At 37.1% G+C, this 26,242-nt stretch overlaps 1 protein-coding gene across 1 annotated transcript in view; it reads left to right on the top strand.

The window, feature by feature from the left end:
• CACNA2D3 (calcium voltage-gated channel auxiliary subunit alpha2delta 3) overlaps positions 1–26,242 on the top strand; it is a 478,745-nt gene that overhangs the window by 438,313 nt on the left and 14,190 nt on the right. Inside the window, exons 31-35 of the mRNA XM_072876518.1 lie at positions 2,965–3,035; positions 12,103–12,178; positions 15,897–15,949; positions 17,554–17,609; positions 21,483–21,594. Of these exons, the coding sequence (XP_072732619.1) occupies positions 2,965–3,035; positions 12,103–12,178; positions 15,897–15,949; positions 17,554–17,609; positions 21,483–21,594 (368 nt within the window). The remainder of the gene's footprint in view (positions 1–2,964; positions 3,036–12,102; positions 12,179–15,896; positions 15,950–17,553; positions 17,610–21,482; positions 21,595–26,242) is intronic.

The following is a 26,242-nucleotide window of genomic DNA, read 5'->3' as shown; positions in this document are numbered from 1 at the left end:
CAGACTTGAGATAATGAAATCTTACAGAGCTGTTAGCTGAGGACTTTGTTGTCTGAAGTGGGTTACAGTCATTGAAGGATTAAAATGAGGCACTCAGCATCACAACAGAGAGGACAAGGATCCTGATTAATGAGAAGATCATTCAGAACATTAATTTGCTTTGTCTTCATGGAAAATTATTGAAAAATGAATGTATAATCGCTCAATCCTGCAAACCTTATGAAAGAACCATCACCATTCTCATTAACTTTTGCCTGAAAACTGCTGGGATAGTGCCCCAGTTATGCCAGAATTGTCTGAAGTTGTATTTCTTTTATGTGTTGGGATTGTGGATAGGAATATCCACACTCCTACTTAGCCCTCAGGTGAATTAAATTTGTTATGACTAGGTTGGTTACTGAGAAACAGTTATGGGAAAGAGCTCTGGGTGACTCGGAGGAGTGACTGGAGAGGAGGTAAAAACTGAAGTGAATGGCAAAAAGGAAGCCAAACCGAGCATTTTGCTTTTAAATTAAAAGCTTGAACTATTCCAACCTTAAGTCTGACACTTCTGAAAGTAAAAAGATACAGATGTTTTTCACCTTTGCATAGCACAGAAGTAATTGCATGTTTCCTCGTGATCCCTCTCTCCCTTGCTCCTTTTTGGTTGAGACTTTGAAAAGTCTATTAGCACATAATAAACAAGGGAAATACAATTTTTCTGAAATTATTATCCTTCCAATGTGTACTAGAGCATTAACTGTTAAGCATGCTGTACGGTGTCATGCAATAGTTATTCTTCATGATATGTCTTCTTATATGCAAAACGGAGGACCAAAATTGATTATTTTGTTTTACTTCATTAAATCTATTGCTTCCATCCCTTTAGAATGTCAAGCATGTTCTGAATATAATTCTAGGATGTACCCAAAAAATAATATGAACTAAAAATGTAACATTGCTTAAATATTAACTGCATTATGTTAGAAGCAGCTGTTTGGGTTTTTTTCCCTTGTATCTATCTATCAAATCTGTATTTTCTACTTAGCTGAGCAATGACCTGAGAAGAACACTCATTGTAGAATAATCTTGAATCATTGTTGAATGAATCTTGATTTCAAACATTTTTGTCTCATTATATTCCCATTGTTGTTGTTGTTATTATTCACAGGTACTTAATTGTGACTTGTGTAACTGATTTGCTGGTTGATAGCTGGCTACAGCCAATAAATATGATTAGGAAGAGATTTTTCCTTTGGTAGGTTACTGATAGTAGCCGTTACAGATTCCCATGAAGAATATAGTGTGGACAACTGTTGGACCAGAACTAGGCTGAAAATGTGTTACGACCTAGTTTTTTGGTTACGACGGATCTAAGCCTTAGATGGAGAGTAAAGTTGTCTCTATGTTTGTATAATGCTATAGTAGGATTATGATAATTACAATAGTGTATGTTTATTTTTATACATGTATGTATGTATACACTCTATATTTATTGTGGATAGAGAAGGCGTAGGGAAGTGGGATGACGCATTATCAATTACTCACCTGTCTGGGGTTGCTTCAGCACTGGTTTTCTATGGATTTTCCAAAAATGGCCTGAACTGCTCTAAGAATCTTGTTCAGAGGCAGTGTAATTCTTCATCTGAATTGCAACTAAATCCTAATGTATTGAAAAATAATGATAATCTGGGTGTTACTGCTTTGGGGGAGAACTAGCATTTACAAATGGAGCTTTTGTGGAGAGAACTGTCACTGAAATGTCTTTATAAGACTGAAGCACAACTTGATAAATCAGGTTTATTACTATCTAAGGTTATACTAGTCATTTATGGTTTGGGCTTTTTGACATTGACTGCCTCTCCAATAGTTAGGATAATCTTTCTTCATCAGTCAGCTAGGGCTATTGAAGCTAGTATTTTCAGTCATATAAGCTACAAATGTTCCTCTTGTTTCTAGGAGACTTTACACACCCGCATGTTTTGGAAAATGTTCCAAGTTTCCCCTGAGTTAAAAAAAAAAAGGCAATACTTGCTTTTTAGGTAGAGGAATGCCTTTTTTTGGCTAGGGCTGTAACTTTTCTGCCTGCGAACTCCCAGGTGCATACTTGAGGTCAGCTAAGTTCCTTGTAATGGAATTGGGGTTTAGTTCATACAAAACCTATGGAATCCATGCAATTTGAGAGTGTAGTGCCCTTTCCCCCCCATAAATTGTGGGATTTCTCCCTTTAAACAATGCAGAGAACATACCCAATCCTTCTGGGAGTTGAGGCTCTAAAATAAAAAATGTCTTCCCAAACTAGAAAAATGCTGTACATGCAAGATTTTCCACTGTCATATGAATGGCTGCGGATGATGGAGTCACTTCCATATTGCATACCAAATTCATAACAGGAATGTTAGTTTTCTCAACAGAGATTTATTTTTGCTAGTCCACATCTACTGAACAAGGACAAAATGAGTAATTCATCAGGCTGAGTGGTTTTAAGTATGAAATGACTCTGGAGTTAACATTTATAGGATTGATGAAATGTACTGTTCCAGCTCCTTAAACAGGTCATGCAGGAATTATAAACAATGCTTTTTAATGACTGTTTATGAAATCCTCTCACAACCTGTTTATATCTTTTCTGAGTAACATTTTAATCACAAGGGTTTGTGATCAGATTAGTGTGTTTTCTTTACGAGCTTTAGGTTTGGATGGCTTTTATTTCTGATATTAGATGTTACATAAGGTACCTCTTACCTCTTACTTACATAGTGCTTAAGCTCTCACATCTGCTCAGGGGTAACAATGGAATCCCTGTAACTTGCCATGACTGTGAAGTCCTCTTCAGTTTTTATGTAGCAGTAGTCCTGAAAACCTATCTATGTAACTGTCACAGCCACTCTTGTCAGATCCTAGAATATGCCAGTTTAAATTGCATCCAGTGTTGTTTCGCATTTATCTACACTTCTGCTAATTTCTTGCCTTTTCCCTTTACAGACTGGTTACTTTTTTGGGGAGGTTGAAGGGGCCGTGATGAACAAGTTACTAACAATGGGCTCCTTTAAGAGGTAAGAATTAACTCAACTTTCTATCTCTTAAAAAATGTTGTAAGAACAAAATGAAATGAAACAAACCCAAAGTCGTATAAAAGAAGGCCAAGACTGGCAGTGTGGCTGGATTCTCATGTATACCTCTTTTCCATATGATCTGAGTGTAACTCGATGCCATGCACATTGAATGTTAAGAGCATTGGAGACAGCCTACAGTGAGTTTCTTGTTAAAAGAACAGTTTATTTGACTACAATGCTAAGACTGTGTGCCTCTCCTGTTCCCGCTGTGCTCAAGTGGAAAAGGGATTGGGCCATATCTACTACTGCAGTTTTAAATGGCTCTGAAGCAAATCGTTGATACAACGTTAAACATTTTGACCTGTAAAAAGTTGGAGGTTGCTCCAACTAGGCAGTGCAAAATGCCCTCCTGTGAAAGGGAAAGAGTGTTCTGCCAATAATTCATTTTCATTCACATGCTAACTCACCTTTGAACGTCGTTGTGACTATTGACCTGGTCTTACTATCATGTTGACAATAAAAACTGATAGTGATTTTATGTGTTGTCCTTTGAAATAAATTATGCATCCTGGGGAAGTAAGAAAGAACTTTTCCCTTTAACCTGTAACTCAACACTGGAGCCTTCATGGTCTAAGAACTGTTCCTTAGCCCTTTGTCCTCTTACAGCATGAGAGAAGTGCTGACCATATATATTACACTTTTCCCTTTTACTTTCCTGTGCATTTCTAGTATAAAAAAAGACACATCACTGATCCCATCAACCACTGAATTTAGTTATTACGTCTGAGGGCGTACACAGAGGCTCTCAGAACAGATGGTTTGTGTGCTTCCTTGGTAAACCAGCTCTCGTAAAGGCAGAAAGCTTTCCATGCTGCCTCTGCGCATCACAGCTGGATACCACTCCCCGTAAATGACTGACCCAAAATGGAAAGATCTAGCACTCACTGAATCATCCCAAATCCTAGTTTTCTAAGGGTGGCAACCTTTTTGTGTTTAGCACTACATTCTTAACATATGCTGTAAAAGGAAGTGAAGTAATACATATTTATAGACTGGGTTCTATGATGAAAAGATCTGTTTATACAAGAGATGAAGCATTTTATTTAAAGCAAACAAAACCATACAGTCAAAATCAAGGGATAATGCTTTAATTTGTCCCAATTTATTTTGTCCTGCCTAGCAAAGCATTTCAAACAGAATATCTACTGAACAATTGATGGCAGTAGGTACCACTATTGAGAAAACAAAGACTGCCTGGCTCAAGTATTCCAGCTAAACTGCGGTGGGCACCAGTTTGGCGCGGATCATTGGCTTATGATTTTGCTGGTCTTGAGCTCCAAGGGAGTTACAGATAATGAAGCCACTGGCTCAGTGCAACTGAGCTGCATGCTAAAGAAAATGTAAACACAAGCTGATTATTTAAACGCAATAAACTGGCCATTGCCAATCAATTAACAATGGGAGAGAATCAAAGTGGTGTAATTGCACTAAATGAGCCACCTGCTTTTCCTGCTGTACAGCAGATAGCTCTGTGCAACAATATAAAAACCACCCCAAACTGTCTTTGAGCTGTGCTAGATGAGGCCTTTAATTCCAGCAATATGAAGAAGAAATCTTTGCTGGCTCTCATGAAAAACAGTCAGACACGTTTACCATGTTTTTAAGATTACTAATTTGTTTGGGTGGGGCTTTGTGTTTTGCTTTTCCAAAATGTATTTCATATGGAATAAGAAGTAAAGAAAAAAAAGCACTGAATAATGCAGTGGCAAAATCTATTTCCAGTACCATTTCCCTGAGACCACAACAATATAGATATTGCATGCGTTATACTTGTCATTGCTGCTCCTACCACAAAGACAAAATCAGAGAGCAAGCTCTGTTCTTCAGCCTTTTATTCTGATTGATAATATCCAGAGCCATCCTTTCTTGCAATTTGCTGCTTGTATGGCATTTACCGTCCAGCAGGTGAATGACATCGTTTTGCCCTGTTCGATCTGGTCTTGCTCCTTTTTTGTTTAGTTGAGAAGGAGAAGGTTCTACAGTGGGGAAGGGTTTCCCGACATCCGCAGTAGCCCCCGGGGACCCTGGGGATGGGAGTCCTTTCCTCCTTTTGCACCAGCCGCCTGAGCGGCACTGCAGATACGTGCTACCGCCTTGCTGATTCATGCCAGCTTTCAGGCTCTCCGTCCACAAAAGGAATGAAATAACCCTTTGTGCGTTCTTTCAGCTACCGCTCATTTGGAGTGATATAGAAGTTCTTTTTAGGATTGAGCTGGAAGTGTTAAACAAAAGGGGGTTGTTTGCTGATGACTGTATTTCTTTTCAACCTGCAGCTAGATGAAATTCAATTTTTGTGTTCGCTGTTTATTTTCTGAAGTGAACTTAAATACCTCCTTCCCTCCTCAATTTCTTTAAACTCAGTACTTCTTTTGAATATTATGTACATACGTATGTATGTATATTTTCTTAGTTTATGGGTTTTATATTTAGGGAGAAAAATTATATCAGTGCCTCCACAGCAACGTGACATGTTCTATGATTTCATTTAGCAAAATGATGTTTATCTTATACCCTGAATATTCCGCACAGTTAAATAATTTAAATATAATTTAAATTTATTATTAAATAAATTAGGATGTGCTTATGGAAAAGTATCTGCTTCACATAACTTAGAAACAAGTTTCTTTATAGTTTCCTCAGCACTTTGTTTACATAAAAACAGTGAAAAAATAGATTCAACTGCTCGAAGCATGAAAATCTAAAATATCCCACATTAACATCAGAAAAATTAAGGGGTATCGGAGCAATGAAATCCCCAAAGAAATGAACTTAATAAATCTGTAAGAGAAAACTAAATAGCTCTTGACTTCAAAGCGCTTTCATGCTTTCCAGTAGGAGGAAAGCTAAGCAATTCTATAAGGCAAATATGGACGCAGCATCATTTCCTCGTAACAGTTCTGTTTCCACCAGGCATCCTCTTGGCCTCTGAAGAAGAATCCATGCTTTGGTATTTAATCATGTCAGGATATATGACTGAAATGGTGCACCCCTGAATTCCAGCTTTCCCAGGTCCTAAGGCTCACTCTAAGCAGTTCTTGTTGCTTTGAGAGCTTCTCTTGTGTCTCAGTTTTTCTTGCTCTGTTCCTTTATCGTTACTCACATGCTTCTTAGTGAACAATGCACACTGTCCGTGCCCTTTCGGCATGGTCCACTTCAGATCCTTCACCTGTATTCTCCAAACGCATGCACACAGAGGCAGACTTTCATCTCCCTGTCTTGATTTGCTTTATAAGCAAAACCTACCAAGCGTTTTGCCTCCAGGGTACAAGATTATAAGAAAATTCAGAACTCTTTACTAATCTACTTGCAAAGAGCAGAACATTCTTAAAGCCAAATCATGAAAACAGTAACTAGTTGCTCACCAACAGGATACTAATTTCCACTGAGACAGCACAGCCTCCAAAGAAAGGATATTTTTCTGTTTAGTTTAGGCCACTCTTTCTTATTTAAGCCTTCATTTTAATATGATATTCTTGAATTTTTGGTGAAGGTGTTAAATGGACACCTTCATAAAAAATGTGTCTGTTTTCTTGTGGATTTTTACAGTCATTGATTTGACCTTCTATTAATTTGGCAGTGTTTCTGAATGTGGATGTATACTTTGGAGATCAGTGATAGACTGAAGGAACAATTCAAATTGGAGTTGGTGGATTTGGTATTGGACAAATGCAACTCTGATGTAGCAGTTCTGCAATGTAGCAGTTCTTATATTATGAAAAATTTCCCAATCTTTAGTGATGATTTATTCAGTAAAAGAAAAAGTAAGCTCAAAATATACCCTATGTTTACGGCATAAATACCACAAAAAGTAGTCAGGTAGAAGAATAGGCATTTGTTGTACGGGCGGGCAGAAGACATTCAAGGTAGGAGAATGAGCAGACTGTTTCCAATCATCATCTTCATTATTAGCTGTCATGTGCACTGCAGAGCATGTATGAGGCCTGCACCCTTATTCTTCAATTTCTAAATGAATAATACGGAGTTGTACTGCCCTGAATAATGGCATTCCAAAGGCAACAGTACAGCAGACTGTCCAGTACCGGTTTACAAGTAGGTACAAAAGAACCAAATAATATCTGTCACTTCCCTCTCGTCATTACCAACAAGAAGAGCCCTGTTCCGATTTTTTTTTTTTTTTTTTTTTTTGCATTTACCAGATGCGCATCTGGTACCTGTGCTCTACAACTCCCGCGCTGCTGTGTGGTGTTTTCTGCTCATATTTTGTCCATGTGACATCTAAAATTAATGTCTTAAAGCTGAGTTTGGGCATAGTTACAGTTTATATCTCTGTAAATATTACCACTAATTTAGTGCAGTGTATTAGTGTATGGGAATCGTTTTACCCACTGAAGGAGAAACCCAGGCATGTGTGCTATAGAGATGAGTTGTCATTCTGTATCCTGGAAATACAGGTTGAGTTGTAGTTTTTATATATGTTCTGCTTTGGAGCACCTTGGCAATTGGGAATTGCTGAACAATACAGGCAAAGAGATGTGATGACAAGCTTGTTTTGTCGAAATGCTGTAATTTATTTTTATGCTTTTCGTTGATTTTCTTGGTGGTGAAAGGTATTAGTCTGACAGCTTCTGGACACTAATAATCTGTCTGTCAGTGAGGGTGGGAGAGCCAGAGCAGCAACAGTACGGGATTTCTTACAGTGTCCTGCTGCCTTCCCGCAAGGACCCTCTCTAGACTTGAGAAAGTAGTTTAGTCTTCACACCATTCAACGCTGTCCCTCCTTCCCCTCTCTGTGAGAACGCCAGGCAGGCTGCGTACCTTGTGTCTGAGTTAACGAACGTCTTCCCACCAGAGGTGAGCTGTAGGCACCATTAATTCTTACATAGACTACTGAGTAAAGCATAGCGTCAATAATCAGGGCTTCCTATATTATTGGCTTCCTATGCTTGGTTTTTTGGAGCACTTCTTCCTTTTTTTTTTTATGGACTTGACATTTACTTCCATGGCACGAAGCTTATTATTCCTACACATTATACTAAAATCCCCAAATGTTGAACTGGTGACAAAACATTTGAAACTGTATGTACTGAAAATCTTTCAGCTGTTATAACTGTCAGTGATGGTATTTTACACTACCAAGTAGAAATCCATAGGCATGCTGAAAATCTAGCTGAAAGCAATAGAGTACATTTGTTAATATAGCCTGTGCTGCTGGTGGGTCTTAGAAGTTTAATTTTCTTGAACCAGATTCGTACTCAATTGTAAGTACGTTGCAAAGTACAAGACTGGAATTTACTGTATCAGGAAATTGACAATAAAAAGGTTTTCACTAAAATGTATTTGGCCCCTGAAGTTATATGCAACGGAGGTACACATTTAGGTTTTGGTAAGTTATTTTCTATTAGCTAAAGATCATTGCACATAGTCTGTATTCGTCCTATGACATGTTGAAAACAATTTCTCTGTGACTTCAGTGACCAGGTGTGGAAATACGGGCAGTTAACAGCGTGGTGATACCAGAAAGTCTCAAGCATGTTATCTGTAGCAGCAGCAAAGCTCTCCTGTGAGATGCTGTAATACATAGCATGGACTTGGGCATCTAGATGGACTTAAAATTAGACTGTGGGAAGCAGGCAATTATGTTCACTAACTATAGTCAGTTGGAGATGATACGGTTAGCTGCAAACAGTTATTTAAAACTGAAATACAATCACTTCAGAAAGGGTAATCTGGAAGCCTTTCTTTCTGAAAGAGTGAGTTAAGTCTGTCTGAGTGAGAAGAAAGCTGATTTTCTAACATCTTTTTTTAGAAAATGAGACATTAGCAATAAAGTAACACTCTGGAATGACACCTGAACACAGAAGCACCTCCGTGTCTTAGGCCACTGTTTTGACTACAAGTACTACAGTAGCCTGTATAAGGAATAGGGCTGGAAGGCTTTTACCTTCCTATTAGATTTGCAAGAACAGAAACAAAACCAAACTGGATTTGAATTTGTGAATGCCTTGGAACCCATTTATACTGAGCTTTAATACCATTCATAGTGACAGAGCGTCCAGAATTCATTCAATATGTGGCAGCGTTCAGATTTCAACGTGGTTATAGGCTTCATCCACTGATCTTTGAAGTGTATTGCAAAATTCCTATTTGTTTTTAGTGCGGAAGAATCAGGTCTTTTAAGATCGTTTGGCAATGATGCTTTCGCTGGTATATTTGCACATCCTGTGTTACAGTTGTTTGAATCGTCTTTAGAAACTTTCAGATAGGTGTTGAACCTGCCCACTTTGAAATTTAATGAGATGGGAATACATTGTTCAAAAACCAGAACTCATTCCAGGCTTTTGTTAAGAAACCCATGTCTGCCATGTACCTTTCTAAGGATTTGCTCCTTTTTTTTTTTTTTAACCTGGACACACTATCTGTTTTCTAGTTTGTTCCTGAACCAGAATCTTCACACTAGAAACACCTTCAAATATATTTACTAAAACTAAAGTCATTACAATGTCATCCACAAATGATATTCAAGCATTTCCAAACAATTTTGCAGTGTTCCACGATGATTTTGAGGTTATTACAACCCTTCCCCTCTGCCATCACTGTAAAGTTTAGTATTTCCTTCCCTGTTAAATGAAGTTTTCTTTAACTACATACATTTTAACATTTTTGTTCCTCTTGCTTATAATACAATCTTAGATTGTTGTATACTCCCTACGATACAATAAGAGAATCTACAAAAAATATAATCTAGCATGTTGGGGTGCGATATTAATTATACGTCTGATTATTTGTGTGAGTACATATTTCAATCTTTTAATGACTTTTTATCTTTGAGCATTTAAAGAAACTATTACATCTATTACAATGTAATAATTACATAAGAAATGTAATACAAGTACAAATATTGAGGGGGGAATGGCTTTTTCCAATATTTGAAGTGAAGTTCAAATTATGACAGATGTTCCACATGGCACACTGCAGTAGTATTTGATTAACACGTCTTAGCAGAATGATGAAGTCCACAGATTGACCAAGCAGTTCTGGTGTAGGAAATTGGAAGTAGAGAAATTGATGGCACTTCCAAACACCAGACAAAGGTCACCAAACTTATTATACTGAAAAACCATTTACAAAGAACAAAGGCAATCTGAACGCTATTCTGCTTGTAACACTAGGTGTTGAATGAAGCAGGATGGGGCCATTTCGTCCGTATAGAATTCCTTGGCTACTCTGCAGAGAGCACATTAACATCTGAGAGCTGCCCTCGTCTAGGCTTATCGCTTGCCACCATCACTAGGAGGTCCAAAGGGACATGCCACACAGTCCTTGGATCTAGAGGAATAAAATAGGCAAGCCAACCAAGACTGGAAAGGCTGAGCTGTAGAGATTACCTCACAGGGGCTGGATTCTGACCATGGTTAAAGGGGGGAAAAAACAAAGGAAAAAAAAGAAAAGCTAGGGAAAGCGGTGTATTACTGCATGCCACACAGGCAGCACAGCTTACACCATGTACTGCTCTGTTTGTCTTGGCAGATCTGTGTGCGCGGATCTGGCTGTGGGCGTGATTCTGCCAAATATGGTCAGTGTTCAACTTACACCCATGTTTAGGTCTCTAGTTATGCGTTTGTCTACCATGTGCCTCTCTCTGCCAGTCCACAAAACAATGGCTTCCTAGCCATTTCTATTCTGAATATAAGATAAAATTACTGATGTAAGCAGTATGACCATGTACCAAATGTTTAGTTGAAGCTGCGAGATCCAATATATTAGATATTTTCCCTGTAAGCCAAAAAGAAAATATAGGCATAATAAAGAAGCTTTTAGTGATGGTTGCTGTCACAAAATGAGATCAGAAAAATTATGTACAGTTTCTACCACAATGGATTACGGCATTCTGTTGGTACAGGTTGCAACGTTTCATGGCATGCAGTGCAGAATGCTGAATGCATTTCATGACCTGTTTTTGGCAGCTTCTGGGACATCCTTTCCGTAGCTGAATTTGTGTGCTCTCCTTTCCTTTTCCCTTAGAAGCAAGGCACACATTGCAAAACGTTGAAGTCCCATCTCATACATCTATAAACCATCTATGTCCAATTGTGTTCCTTTGTCCCTCTGATGATGCAAAAGTCAAATGGATATGTATAAATAACACTAGTAGCTTTTATATATTTACACTTGTTGCAACTTATCAGCTAAAGATTCTTTACATCTGCTATAGATGTTAAATGCTTTTTATGTGGATGGATATAGTTAATTAATTGTTCTATGGACAGACAGATTTAGAGAAATAATCACAATTCCATATACTATCTCTGAGTTCTGGATTTTACATTTAGATCTCTGAAGTGTATCAATGATGAGTAAAATCTCAAGCAGAAAGAAATTTCCCTGTTTACTATGCATCTGAGGAGGCTTCTAGCATACGTTGATTACAGCAGGTACTTGACATGGAACATTTTGCCTTCATGAAAAGAAGCAAAAGTAAACCCATCCTGCTTCAATTATCCGTCCCGTTTACTGAACACCCTGAAATTTCACCTCTCTCTTCTTTGGAAGCAACACCATGTTTTTACAAATTCCTTGTGTGCTGAGAACTGTAGAAGCGTCTTTTTGCCTTTACTGGAGTTCAGGAGTGGTCTGTTGTGAGAAGCCCCTCAAATGCATAGGTCCTTTCACTTTCTGGGGCTAAATGTGCTGATCTCAGTCCAGAACCAATTGTTTGAGCATCGTGTTGAATGTGTATTCTCCTCCTCCTCCTCGCATTGTTTATATCATTGTGTGTTACACTGTATGTGTATCTTCCCTGGTTTCTCCCAGTTATGCTTTTGCTTTGTTCTGTAGTCTGATAAAATCCTTACAAAGTTTTCACAGTGTTTCTTACCTTTATTCTCCTTTGTGTAACCTGTATTTTAATGATCCCTTTCCCTCTTTTCCCTGCTGCTGTTACAGTTTTTATTTTCCTGTCTACTTTGTGGGCAGACTGTTCCATATCACCATTTTTATTCCGCTGTTTTCTTCTTTTAGTCAAGCAGTTTTCTGTTCTTCTCTGTAGAATTACACTTTATGACTACCAGGCCATGTGTAGAACAAACAAAGAGAGTAGCGACAGTGCCCATAGCTTACTGGACGTAAGTATAGTAAATTTTCTGAGCACATTTCCATGCAATCATCAAAGAAAATTGTTGCAAATATCTCATGGCCATTGTAAGCCCATTATTTTGATTTGGAATGCTTGCAGCTCTTGCGTTTATCCTAGTGCATACAAGGAATGGTTCATTATAAACAAATGCAAAGTGTTAAACATTTTCAAGTTCAAATACTTGCACAATCATTTTTAATGCTGGGCCACCATTTCTGAGGTTCTGTCAGAATGTTCTTTGCACCGATGAATCCTCCTTCTTAGGACTTTGTAAATTTGGCAACAGATTGTGCTTTGTTTGGGAGACTGGAATCACATATGCCTTTTCTGTATGTAAAGACGTACATGCATGCAGAAATGTAATTCAAATTAAAAATTGAGATTTGTTTTTTTATAGGAAAGGATTGGTTCATTGGCAAGGCACACAAGTCAGTGATTTTTATCACTTTTTTTTTTCCTTAGTAATTAAAGAAGATGTCTTTTAAAGTAGAATTTCAATGCATTTAAACCCTTGTCTTGCAATCCGATCTGGATACAAACCCTGCCCCTCTGCAAGGCCTGATGAGAGTCAAGGTGGGTCTTGCAAGGGCAACAATTCCTTGTTGCTAAATCGTATGTCTAGGTAATAACCCCAAGGCTATTTTATAATCATAGATATGTTTTACTGATCACTATAGTAATCTATTAGAACTGATAAGGTATTAGATAAAGTATAGCTTTTGCATATTAAAAAGGAACCATTTTAACAAATATATGACAGTATTAGCATGAAAAATTCTTATGGAAAGACAGCAGCAAAACACTCGAGCAATTTCACCAGTGTGGAAAAGCTATCTGATAGTATTTTTAAAAGCACAGGGATCTAGCTAGAAAAAGTAAGCCTACATATAGTTAAACTGCTGAGTAAATATCAAAGTTCTGGCAACTTCCAAATCTCTATATATGGCTTCTATGGTTTAATAATCATATGCAGTTTGGGATGTTTTCATTTACATATTTACATGACTCTATGTTTTTCAAATAACTGCAAATTTGGATTTACTGCACTTATCAGTCTGTTATCCGCTCAAGCCTGAACTGAAAAAAGACTATCTTGACATAATGATAAGTGCCAGGCTGTGCAATGAGACTTAAGTTATCAGTGAAATAGAACGGGGTGCTGTGAATCACATTTGCATGAAAAATTTTAAAATATATTACAACTCTTAGCAACAACCTTCCATCCCAAGGCTTGGGGCTTCAGCTCAGTTTGCATAAGCACCCAGCACGAAGAGCTGAAGTATTTCTCTCTTACTTTAACAGCTTGGGGCTTGAATCCAAGAGATTTTCACTATTCCAATTTTTGTCCAGGCTGTGTTTATGGAGAAAAAACCCTGCAACTGTTGTGGGATACACTGAGACATGGCGAGCATGTTCTTTCTTTATTTTCTTAAAGATAGCCAAACTCTTCTTTAAACCTCAAGAGAGTTTTTTGTGATGTTCAACATGAAAGATGGGCAGAGCTTTGGTTATTTTATTATTTTCCTGTTGATTCAGTCACATCTAATAACCATGACTACAGAGAAAGTATCAAGAGATCTTGCATTAAAAACAGGTAGGGCTAGATTCCTCAAAAGTATTTTTTTCGTGGTTTTATGCCCAGTTTTGCACATATAGATCAGGTTATTAGGCAGTATTCAGTACAGTTTCTACATAAGCAAAATGCTTGTTCACAAATGTTTATCCTTCCTCTTCACAATTATGGTTTTACAAATACCGGAATAGATATAGGGACAAGACTGAGACTCTTTAAAAAGTTCGTATTTTCAGCAGCATAGAAGTGGAGCATAGGCATCGAAGACTGTATGACTACTAAGGATCTATCGCAACATTCTGACAAAATTGTGGAAAATAGGTGTCAGGGCTGGATCCCTCTTTCTATCGTAGCTTTTTAGGCTGTGGGACTAAAATGATAAATTAGGGATGGACTAGATTTATAGATCATCTGGTCCATTTCTTTACCAGTACAGGATTGCTTCTGAAAAGATATCCAGATACTTTGTTATTTAGCAATTTTTTTGTTTTAATTTATTCAAGTCCCAGATAACTCTCCATAGAACCACTTTGTTGCAAATGTATCGGTGCCATAGAGTCACCGATTCAGCCAATTCCTTTGGCTCTCAATGATGGTTTAGATACACAGAGAGAATAAAACTCCTGCAGTTTTTGCTGGAGTTTCTGAAGGAACAGCCTTTGAGTGGAAAAGGCTGTCTTAGTAACATCTCCTTTCATGAGAATGCATTTATATCAATGTAATGAAATGTTTTTCTGCTAACATTTCAAAACAAATTATTTTTCTCATTTTCTGTTCATATTATTGAAGTTTTTTTCCAGATATATTGTTTAAAAATATTCTTTTAGTTCTCATATTAAAATACTTTTATAATACATAGTATATTTTACATTAAATATGTCTGTTCGTAAGTAATAATAAATGTATTATTTTACACTAAATCATTTGGCATTGTGAAAACAAAAGTATGCAACAAAGTTAATGACTTGGGTGTGAAATTTCAGGTTTCCTGATTTAGAATGCAAATGAATAAGATGTCCCACAAGGCTGAAATTTTGTTTTCTTTTCGTCTCTAGGAAAGTCTCGTAGCTTTTAATCTTTTTCTATAAGATAGTCCGTAATAGGTGAAAATCTTTACTGTCTCGGGCATTATGCATGCTGCTGGCTTGCTGTTTCAGCCTTTCGTGCCACTGACTGACACTAGCTCGTTGGCTCTGTGAGTTATCAGCCCTGTGCAGAAATACTCTTTGCGGCCTCTGAAAACTTTAAATGGCCAATTCCTGCTGTGCAAAATGGCACCGCTGCAGTACGGTGCTGATTCAGGATGGTTAAGCATGATTTTAGATATCTGAGTAGTTCTCTTAAAGTCAGTATGACTTCTTACATGTGCTAAAATGCTCTGTTGATATGGAATCTAAAAATCTGCAAAATTTTATGCAACTAGGAGACCCTAACACAAATGAGTGAGACAAGGATACATTCCTTTCCAGATTTCTGGAAACTGATTTTTCTGCCTGAGATTCTTTCATAAAAGAAGAATCCTATTGATATTCTTTTAAAAAATAAAATATTCAAAATGTAGTAGAAGTACTGTAAACACAGGATTTTCAAAGTATTTGCTGTATTCGTTATGATCCAGAAAAACAGAGGGAAGAATCTTAAAAACTCCTTGAAGAGCTTACAACTGGGCCTTCAATATGACACAGATAACTTCATTTAGGTAAATTCAAACTTCAGAAGCTGTTCCTAGCCTAATTAGACTGAGGTAATGAATAGAGATTTACATTACAGAGAGGCAAGTCTGTGAATTGCAGTCTAAGAAAAGCTCATATTATCTACCAGAGCTGTTCCTCCAGCAATAGCCTGGGAAATAGGAACCCCTAGAGGTTAAATATTTCAGAATCATTTGCAAAACTTTCCTTTTCCAACTGATAATCTGTGTATATGACCAACCACATTAAAAGAAAATTTCGTTACGATATCTTTGAATATTCAGTATAATAATATTTGCTTCTTCATAAGAAAAAGTTACTGTTTTTTTCTCATGCTACCCATGCATTTGAATATCCATAACATCGTCTTTATATGAAGAATTCAGTTAAGATATAAATACTGCATGTTTTGCCCTTCTATTAAATGAGTTGCTTCTCTTCAGCCTTATAATGCCTTCTTTGCTGCAGTAAAATGGATTATGACTGAGCTTGTCTTGTAAGTAAATTTTATCAAGAACTTAATGAATATTTGTATAAATTAATGAATAATTGTGCTTTTGAATACTTAATGAATATTTGTACTTTTTGCCTTTTACATACATTGTGCTGCTTCTATTATATGATTTTAAATGTAGTAATATTTGTTAATTTTTTGCTTTCCAATTTTGCATTGTTAAAATCTGAGAAAAATTTGGCTATATGAATGCACAATTGCACTTCTTGCATTATTTGTGGCCTTCACTTATATCCGTATGTCTTTGCTTAGTAAGTCTAGCAGATCGCAATATACAAACCACATTTATTATTGTGGTTACTGTTAAATTTTACATAGATGTCTGGCTGTTTGGAATGCTGCTTGGGTGGGCTGTTGTCAACAGAGCAAACTGTGGCAGTGATTCACTGTATTGTTCATCACTTCATGGACTTCTGTGAGATGGACCTTTTACAGTACATGCCAGATAAGGTGTACTCTGGATGTTGCTGAATTTTTTTACCTGGCCTAATTCTTCTAACATTTCAAGTTAATACATAATGAGCATTGCCTTTAAGAGAGGTTGCCTAAGAAATCACAGAGAAATATCATATGGAGAAGAGGAAGCCTTAAAATGTCTCTTGTATTATTAACCTATATGTTTTATTATTGTTCTTACCAGAGAGCAGAGTTGGAGACTTAAGTGAATTTTATCTTTATTGAAATAGAACTAATTTTTTCATGTAGTCATTTTGTTTTAATTGTAAATTATATGAGCTTTCATCAAAGTTTGGAATAAGAGTTAAGGAGAATTAACTGAATGGCTATTGCCAGAGGGCAGAGGTTGATCTTAAATGCAGCTTTCTAAGTAAATATCAGGGAAAGAAATCATGTTAAAATGAGACTTCAATGCTAACTATAACAGCTTCAAAAATTTCCAGAAATTTTCTGTGTTTATAAGTATTGTAGTTTCATGTGCATATGATAAACTGGATGCTGGTTCCACATTCTTTACACGTACAGTAACTGATAGACTGACACATTTCAGTCCAATCACAAAGTAAATCGCAGTATATTTTAGTGGGAAAATGCATTCTCTACGCGTCTAGTCAGAGTCGATTAGACACTGGTTAATCAATGTTTTTTGCTCCTAGAAATAAATCAGTTTTATTATTTTATTTCCAGAATTAATATAAGTATTTTATGTGTACTCCTGTACTGTAGCCAGGACAGTTATAATCCTATGGCACTTTACTAGAGAGTCAAAAAACCCTGCATAATGAAGAAATAATGTTCAGTAATGTTCAACAATAAAAACACGGTATGCTGCCACGCATTGAGAATTTTAATGGACACTTCAAATAAAATCAATAATTTAAATTAATAATAGGTAAATCTATTATGTATTGATGGGGTTAATTTCATAATAAATTCTCAGTGGTAAGATACAACCCAGTGAAAATATGAGAATAGCAGTAGTTGATAATTGCAGAGTTACGCTAGTAACAGGAATTTCAGTTCTGTGTTAGCTTTTATTTAAAATAGGATTCATGGTATCGAACCACTGCCAGTTTAGTGTTTTGAAAACATTCTGTGGGATAATATGAAAACTCTAATGATTTTTTTAGGTTCCTTGTGGAATTTAATCTATGCAGTTGGTGGCACTCTGATCTAACGGCAAAAGGTAAGTGTAATTTTTTTTCCTGGCCCTAATGACAGAAATGGCTAGATTAAATTGGATTTTTGAAATTCAGATGTGTGTAAAATGTTTTAGATTAAATAGCAGACGTCTGGTAACAATAGTTTGTCTCCCATGACACCATCCTCTTCTTTGTTAATGTTTCCCAAAACACAAGATAATTAAGATCTTCTATGAATAACCACAAAGTGCGTGTGTGTACTCTAGGAATACAGTACACTACTATAATGGAAAAGTTAAAGTAGTAGATAATGATTAATGTTTTTTAAAAATGTTTCCCTTCATTCCAAAACAGTCTTTGTGAATAAAACAATTACACTAGCCTTTTTCTGCTTATACTACACTTTTTCTAGAGCTGCTGTAATATGTAGGGGGTTATTGTGCTGGAAAATGCCATTTCAACAGAAGTCCACAGGAGCATGGTCATCTCAATATAATTTCATATGAAAATAGTTTTTAAGGCTTAAGATAGTAAATTTTATGCTTTTCTTTTTAAACAAGACTGGTTAAAACTGTATTTTGTTTTATCATTCCATTCAAAATAGACATTTTAAAGTAATAAAATCTAGATGAACTAAAATTCAATTTACTCAATTTTTAAAAATGTGTAGGCTTCATTTGAAATAATAATGACACTTTAACAGTTCCCACAAGAATTGTAAGATTTCAATGTCAACTCTCTCTTATATTTTAGCAGACTTTTTACGGCATTTCAGAAGCGTTGCTCAAAACTAAAGGGCTAATTTACAAGAGCAGCGCTCTTCAACTGGCTATTTCATAAGCACATTATGCTGCATGCCATTTCCTGGTATAATAATTTACACCGCATTCTTCAGCCTCGTATTTGCAGATTTGCATATTCCTCAGCAAGGCAAGGGATAAAATTGCTACTTTAGTCTTCAGTTTATATTTGCATTGCCTGGGTACTAGGCTGTCTTTATGCCAAAATAATATCCTGTCTGAAGTTAAGGTATCGGGAAAATGGAACATAGTGATGCCCTGGAATATTCCAGTATCCCCTGTAGTAATAAGATGCTGGAGCTCTTCTAGCAGAAAGACCTATCCTGGCGCAGCCGGGAAGCAGGGCTGTCACGGGCAAAGCCCACGTCAGGCTACTGCCGGACGTGTCGCACATGCTGCGCAGGGAGAAGGGGAGGCTGAGATGGGTGTCTGCTGGAGGGGAAGCTTTGGTAAGAGCCTTCTGGAAATACAGGTGCATGAACATAGTACAGCCTGTCCCATACTGATGTAAACTTAGACTGCATTGCAACACTGGAGCCAATTCTTCTGTTACATGAGCAATGAGCCCGATGTAGGTTGGGTGCACGTACACAAATAGAGCTTCATGAGAACCAGCCAGACGCTATTTGCTTTTGGGGCTGCTTCGTAATCAGCAGTGCCTGGACAGGTCTCCTAAAAACCAAGACTAACTTTCCAGTGATTTCCCTAACCGTGATGAAAAATGTCTCTTACACTGATGGCTGTGAAGGACAGCAGGGTTTGCCGTGCTAGACCCAGAAAATGCAAAACTTCCTATATCTGACGAGGAATGGCAGGTATGCCAGTCAGTCCTTGGTGTTTGCAGAACAGCGCAAAGCAGCTAGTGTAGGGAACAGGTAACTTTTTTGGATGTTTTTTCAAGTGTACTGTACAAATATGCCTTACTATATCCTGACATGAAACATCCAATGGCACTTGCATTGCATGTTAGGGAAAATATCCTTTAAAGACAGTATCCCTCTTCATCTCATGAAAATGAATGTCTGTTTTGTATTTTAAGCATGTGCTAACTACAGAAGACAGGTACTAGTAACTTGCAACCTTTCTTTCCTTAAAGACAAAACTATCATTACAGCACTTTGACAGACAAGCATGATTGAGGGATATTCATTCACGTTTTAGTTGAAAGTGAAGTTTTAGCAACACAATTTACTCACTCCATTTCTTAGATGAGTAAGAGTATTGAAAATACCCCCTCGTCATGCTCATTGGAATGTCATCATTTTTATGATACTGCTTGCCCAGTTCAAATTTGGTTAGGTAGCAAGTGATAGTTGGTTAGAAACCAACACATGTCAGTAAAGCAAAAGCAAGAGAGATTTCACAAGAGAGAAGTCAGCAGGAGAGAAAAGCATCTGCTTAGGTTCTTCTGTAGATGCTATGTTACCAGTAAGAGTTGCAATAATTATGAATGCGCTTCATGAAATTAAAACTAATGAACTTGCACATTTTTTTACTTAACAATGCTTAACAAAGCTCAGAAAAAAAATCCGTTCCTCTAATGGGGAAATTGCTTCCTGCTCAAATTGTGACATTAATAGAGCATCACATATTACGAAGATCCTAGAGGGTCCCCACACACCTGCCAATTTACCAAACCCTAGTATGAAAAATACTTCTGCACAAGATCTTGTAATCTCAATCACATTTGTAAATGAGAGCGAAGAAACTGTTGCCCTAAACCTTGGGCAACACCATCATCTTCTGGACTCTCACGAGGTGCTGGAAATCCGAGACCCACGGATCTTTGGCAGTCTCTTTGTTACACAAGCCATACGTTGATACAAGTGAGCGTAGACCCAAAATACAGGCGATAAATTTCAGTCATTCTTGGCAACAGATAAGGAGAACAGAAAAGAAAGGGAGAAGGTGCAGTAGAGCTAGTCAGACAATTTTTTAAAAAATGCTAAATTGTTAAATATGTCACGATCATAGTGAAAACATCAGAAATTACAAAACTTTTCTGAGCAACTTTAGTACCTCCCTTGAGATCTGTGCATTTGGGGGAATATTTTTTTTTAATTATATACAAAAATTATGAACGGTTCAGAAATGCATGTCCTCATGTGTGATTGCAAATGCAATTTTGGTCATTCCCCTGGCACCGTGCAGTAGATACACCACCGGCTCTGAAACAGATTATCGTGAATGGAAGATCTGTCAAGTCCAAGAGCCTGTTTAGTGTAATCTATTTTTGTCATACCTCGTCTTGTTTTCTCACTTAGCAATTAGTTTAAGATAGGCTTAACATTTGTGCTGATGTGCAAGTGTATCTCTGTGTTCAGGAAGAATGAAGGGGTGGGGAGGAAAAAGAAAGGCAAAGAGGGAGAGACATTGTCCAACAAATACATCAGTGTGAGAGTCAGAAGAGCTGCCTTCAGTTCCCAGCTTTGCTGCTGTCCTGTAGTTTGACCTTGAGCCAGTCTCACTGCTTCCTGGTACCTCAATTTCCCAACCTTTAAGATGTAAATGGTGATGCTTTCTTTTTCCTTGCACTCCAAGGGCTTCAGATTAAAAGTGTTATGGAGTCTTAATTATTACTATTTTGGGAAGCAGATAACAAGCATTGGTTCTGGGCAAAATAGCACTTCTGCCCCCCACCCACAGAGTTATTCTAACTGATGAAACTCTGCAAAGATTCCCAACCTGTAATCCAAAACGTGTTTTGGCTTCAGTAAGACGTACCACAGTTTAGATATCAAATAAATGTAAAGCCCCATACATAATAGTTAGTGATGCACAGCATCACTGAAATAAGAATGACAGTAAGTCCCTCTGGAATCTACAGAGAAAGAATAAAAGCTTGTGCATAAACGTAAGGTAGGTTGGCAATGGCTAAACCGTGAATAACTACTTTAACAGTTATGTCTTACAAAATTACATTCCATGGATAAACTTTTTTTTTTTTTAATTGAAAAAATAGTGTTATGCACTGCCTAGGAAATCTCACAGGGTGGCAGAAGCTGAGTAACGTTTCCGTTCTCTGTGAGCTCTGTAATACAGCATCTCACGTTGTTCAGAATTTTGTGTGCTGTTCTTCCCATGTTAACATCAAGATATTTTTTCCTGTGCCTATAGCGCAGAGGTTGAAACAGACCCTAGAGCCCTGTGATACTGAATATCCAGCTTTTGTTTCTGAACGCACTATAAAGGAGACCACGGGGAATATTGCTTGCGATGACTGTTTCAAGTAAGCCCTTTCAGTTTTTTTTATACAACTGTTTGTGACAAAGCAGTAAAACTGAATTATTCAAGGTTATGCTGAAAAACGTACAAGTCTGTTATGTTTTATCTTACATAATGACTTCTGTCAGGGTGTCATTTCTCTTATTACAGGGGTCATTTAAAAGTTTGATACTCTTAAATTAAAGCAGCGCCTATTATTTTCTACCAAAAACTGTAAAACCAGCAGAGGCTTCTGCTAAGTTCAAAGAAGAGTGAATGTTTTAAGACTTTTCCTGGACACAGGCAGCATTCTAAGGACACATTCTGTAAAGATTTAGATACAAAAGGTTAGTGCTGTTAGCTCTCCTATACAGGAGTGAAACCCTGCTGGATAGGTTAGAAGTTCCCCTGTGGTACAGTGAGATCTGGTTGTTCTACTTGAATGCCAAACAGTGTTTCCTTCTTCGAATTGTTAGGCTGAAAGAGTGGGAGAGGATTAAATCCATCCTCCAAACTTTCAGCGCTGGGAAGCTGAGTTAGTAGTAACAAATCTCACGTCAGTGCTGCAACCTTGTCGGTTCTACCATTGCTACCGTAAAGCTGTCCTTTGTAGGGCTGAAAGAGAAAGACTTCGGTCTAGCTTTCCTCCTTTGTACTGAAAATGTCTTTCTCTGCATTTGGTGCCTATGTGCAGTGACGTTTTTACTGTAGTTATGGTACATTGTAATTGAAGAATTGCATCAGTATTGTTTATGCAAATTTCTCTACTTCAGTAAGTCTCTTAATTGGATTTCCTTTATGCTGAGAGGTAATCATTGCAAAGGACATCAGTATTTACAGCAATAATTTGTCTGTCAATATAAGAAGAAGTCCATCAATGTAAGTCAAGAAGAATTTATAAGTCAAACAAAAATGGTTACAACTCTTCCTTTCCAGACTAAATCAATATGCAATTAACAAATAAAGGTGAAAACTTCTTCTCTTTGAAGTCAATAGGTGTGCTTCTGGACTTGCTCCTAAATTTTCTCCTCGATATCTCCATTGTTTTAAAACAGGAAATAGGAGTCAGTACACTGGAGATATATTTTAAGTGGTGGTATTCACTTTTAATTTGCTGCTGACCAACTTTTAATTGTAAGGAAATTATTAATGTCTTGTGTGAATAATTGTTTTTGTATGGCTTTGTGGGATAGACGTACGAAAGTGCTTTGTAAGGCGATCCTCGGGAACCCGTTAAGTGTAACAATAGGTCCCACTCCCTGAAAAGTACAAACTCACCAAAATCAAGCTGTGACTTTTCCACTTGACATATCAAATACAATGTATGTTACACTGCTATGAGTGCTTCGTGCCAGCATTGTAGAATTCAAGCAGCCTTATTCTGTGATCATTTAGGAGAAGGTTACTGAGAATTTGTGCAACAAGTTATCATACATCTCTTATGTTTAAATATTGCGAATGGACATGATTCCATGAAAAGAAGATTAATTTAACAGGACCAGGTTTTCTCAAAGGAATGCAGATTTCAGTCTGTCTTCTTAGGTAACTTCAGGTCAAAGGAAATAACTTTCAAAAATAACAGAATTCTGCAATACTTGGACAGCATTGAGTTGGAAACTGAGTTTAGTGAAAATTATAGTATTTCAAAAATAATGCGCTAAGATCTTTTTCATAGAAAAACATTTTGTGTTCCACAGTGGAACAGAAAAATAAAAGAAAACCCTGTAAGTTACAAACTGATCTCAAGGCACCCATTATTTTTCTCCACAAGCAATGGCAAAACCTAAAGAAATAATCCAGAAGAACTATTAGATTCTCATGGGAAAGTTCTTCGTTATACCATTTACCCACTGTCATTAACAATCTACAAATTGCATCTAAGATTGCAGACTGCATTGGATTCCAAATATTTTTGTTATAACCCAGGACACTTTCCCGCAGAACAGCTAAGGAATTTGACCCAAAGTCCTTCGTAGACCTACATCTTCTGACCCAGTTTTCTGTTTCATGGCCTCAGTAACAATAAATATTTTTACAAGCAAGTGTATTGCTTAATGCTTGTAATTTAAGAATGATGGGCTCAATCAGTCAAAATTAGGGTTCAACCTTATATGCCATGAGTCTTGAACTGACACCGTACTCAGCGGTTAATCTGCATGGCATCTGATGCGTACTGGGTTCTCAATTCAGATTGCGTTGAGTCAGTGGGATTATTTTCTGTGTCCTCCTTGGATCGTGTTATAGATTAATCTGTTTGTGATATATACTTGCAAACCTTGATTACAAATAGAAAAAAATATTTTTAAATATTTAGCTGAATATATACCAACTCTAATATTGCAAACCTATTTGAAAGACACTGGAAAAGTCAGTATATTGTGAACAGGTCTGCAAACAGAAGTTGTGCAAATACTCTGCTGCAAGCAAGTTTGTGTCACAAGTTACTCATTCAAGCCACTGTCTTTTGTTCCTACAGCGTCAGGCACTACTACAGAGCCCTTGTCTGAAAAAGGAGACTAAAAGCAGTCCCTTAGTAGAAGTAAAAATGATGACTGATGTTAATTGAAACCATATAATGTTACTTAGATAAGAGATCTTGGAGCACAAATACTGTGTTACTGCTAACAGCGTCACAGTCACAGTTAACAAGGTCACACGGTGAGAATCAGAGGCTCGCTCTTATTCCGCCCCGGGTGTGCTGTTACTGATCTTACAGAAAAACGCCGCACTCCACAGTTACCAAGGGGAGCGGTTACCAACTGTAGTGATGACAACTAAGCCTTATTCTTATAAACGTTTCCAATCACAGTTTTTAATCATGGGTGCTTGGATTTAAATCAAAGTATCCTCACAAATCAGTCACACAGTAGAAAGGACTACATGCTAATTACTTTGGAAATAGCTGGCTCACCTTTTCAGCCGTCTCTGGAAACTTATTCAATCAATGGAAGGGCACCTCTACACGTAAGCAGACTTTGAGTCAGGCACTAAATGTATACAGGCACATAAAATACACTCTCTATATGTAAACTTATCTCTTACTAGCAAAAAATAAATGCTACTTTGGGATAATTTGCAATGTTTAAAAACAATTTTCAAAAATATAGGTTTTATTAAGAAAGCAGGAGCCTAAAAGAAAATAAGAATTAACATAAGAATGTCATTAGGGTCAGAGTTTGGCTGTCCCACCCCATAATTTGTTGTTATTCAATATCCCAACAATTATTAAATTAATCTGTTATTTAAACAGCAATCAAAAAACAAGTCAACCCACATTTTCTAAGCACTGTCAGCAAGACAGAAAAACTGGGATTTTTTAAAAATCTGAAATGCCTTCATATTTTCCAGTAAGCTATTCCCTTTTATAGCAAAAAAATTAAAAAAAAAAAAGAAAACAAAAAGCATTACTTCTGAAAACTCAGATGATAGACTGTTGAATGTTCTATGGCAGCTTCAGTATTGGAAATAGTTAATTGCTAGAGAGAAATGTTTTTTCTTTATCAATGTCGACTGGCACTCTTTCTGTTGAGTCAGAAGTACACTAATGCCAAACGCACTTGGTATGGGTTTTAAAGGCATTGTACTGCTCGGAGATGTGTTTTTGATTAGACATTAAATTTGAAGTCTTTGGCTAAATAAGCGTCTCAATGCTGCTTGCAGTTTTATGAGGTATTGCCCCAACGTGTTAGCCAATTTTTAATACAAGTAAGCATGTCAACCAAAGTTCTCCAGCAATTTTCACTGGTTACATTACCAGTTTTTGCTCTCTGGTGATCTCAGCATTGCAAAGTTTAATTGCTGATACTTAAAAAGCACTAAAAACGTCTAAGGGAAAGCATCCTTAGAAAGACAAAGTTGTTGTTATAAATTGGAAAGGATGATGGCTGTTATGACATTTGACCAGAGAAAGTCACCTGGTCCTTTTAGTATATCCACTCCTCTGTTTGTAGAACAAACAAAGAAAGTTTTCTCTAATTGCAAATCTCGTTTTTGCATGAAAATTCGTGTGTTTTCGTTTAGCTTCATTTAGGAAAATACCATTAATTTCAGCATTAACTCAGGGTGCTATGAGTGTGGGTATAGATCTTCTGTAGGCACAGCAACTTACTCATCTGACTATTTATACATTAAGTATATATTTTAAAATTTCAAAGTTGCAAGGAACTATTTGAGTCCATAGTTGCCAAATTTGCATGTTCAGCTGTAGAAACTATGGGTATACAAATGAGGCAGTAGTTGCACAGCCAAATGCTTAAAAATCTGCCCTTTTAACCTCTCCTGTTCATGTGTGATGACATACTGGACTTGGATGCAGATCAAAAATCTGGCCTTACTTCCAGTGACCCAGGGACCAAAGCCCCCTTCTCTTTTACTTGCAGCACTCACGGGTCCACAAGGTCAATACCAAAACCCCAAAGAAACTGCTTTATTCCCGGTTGATTCTTTGTGCACGGTCTTAAGACACAAAATAAAGAGAAAAGTAAATATGAGAAAGCCATATTTTCACTAGGAAAGCAAAGAAGTATGTAGCTACAATCATCCTAAGCCTGGGCAAGACACATGTGTGTGTTTTAATTATGCAAGATGAATGTAAGTGTTCCCTTTACTTTGTTGTATATCACATGTAAGTGGCCTGTTGAATTGATACTTATTTGATTAAATACTCTCCCCTG

Source organism: Ciconia boyciana, chromosome 11, assembly GCF_034638445.1.
Source record: "Ciconia boyciana chromosome 11, ASM3463844v1, whole genome shotgun sequence".
Taxonomy (NCBI): domain Eukaryota; kingdom Metazoa; phylum Chordata; class Aves; order Ciconiiformes; family Ciconiidae; genus Ciconia; species Ciconia boyciana.
This window is presented reverse-complemented; position numbering and strand designations above follow the sequence as displayed.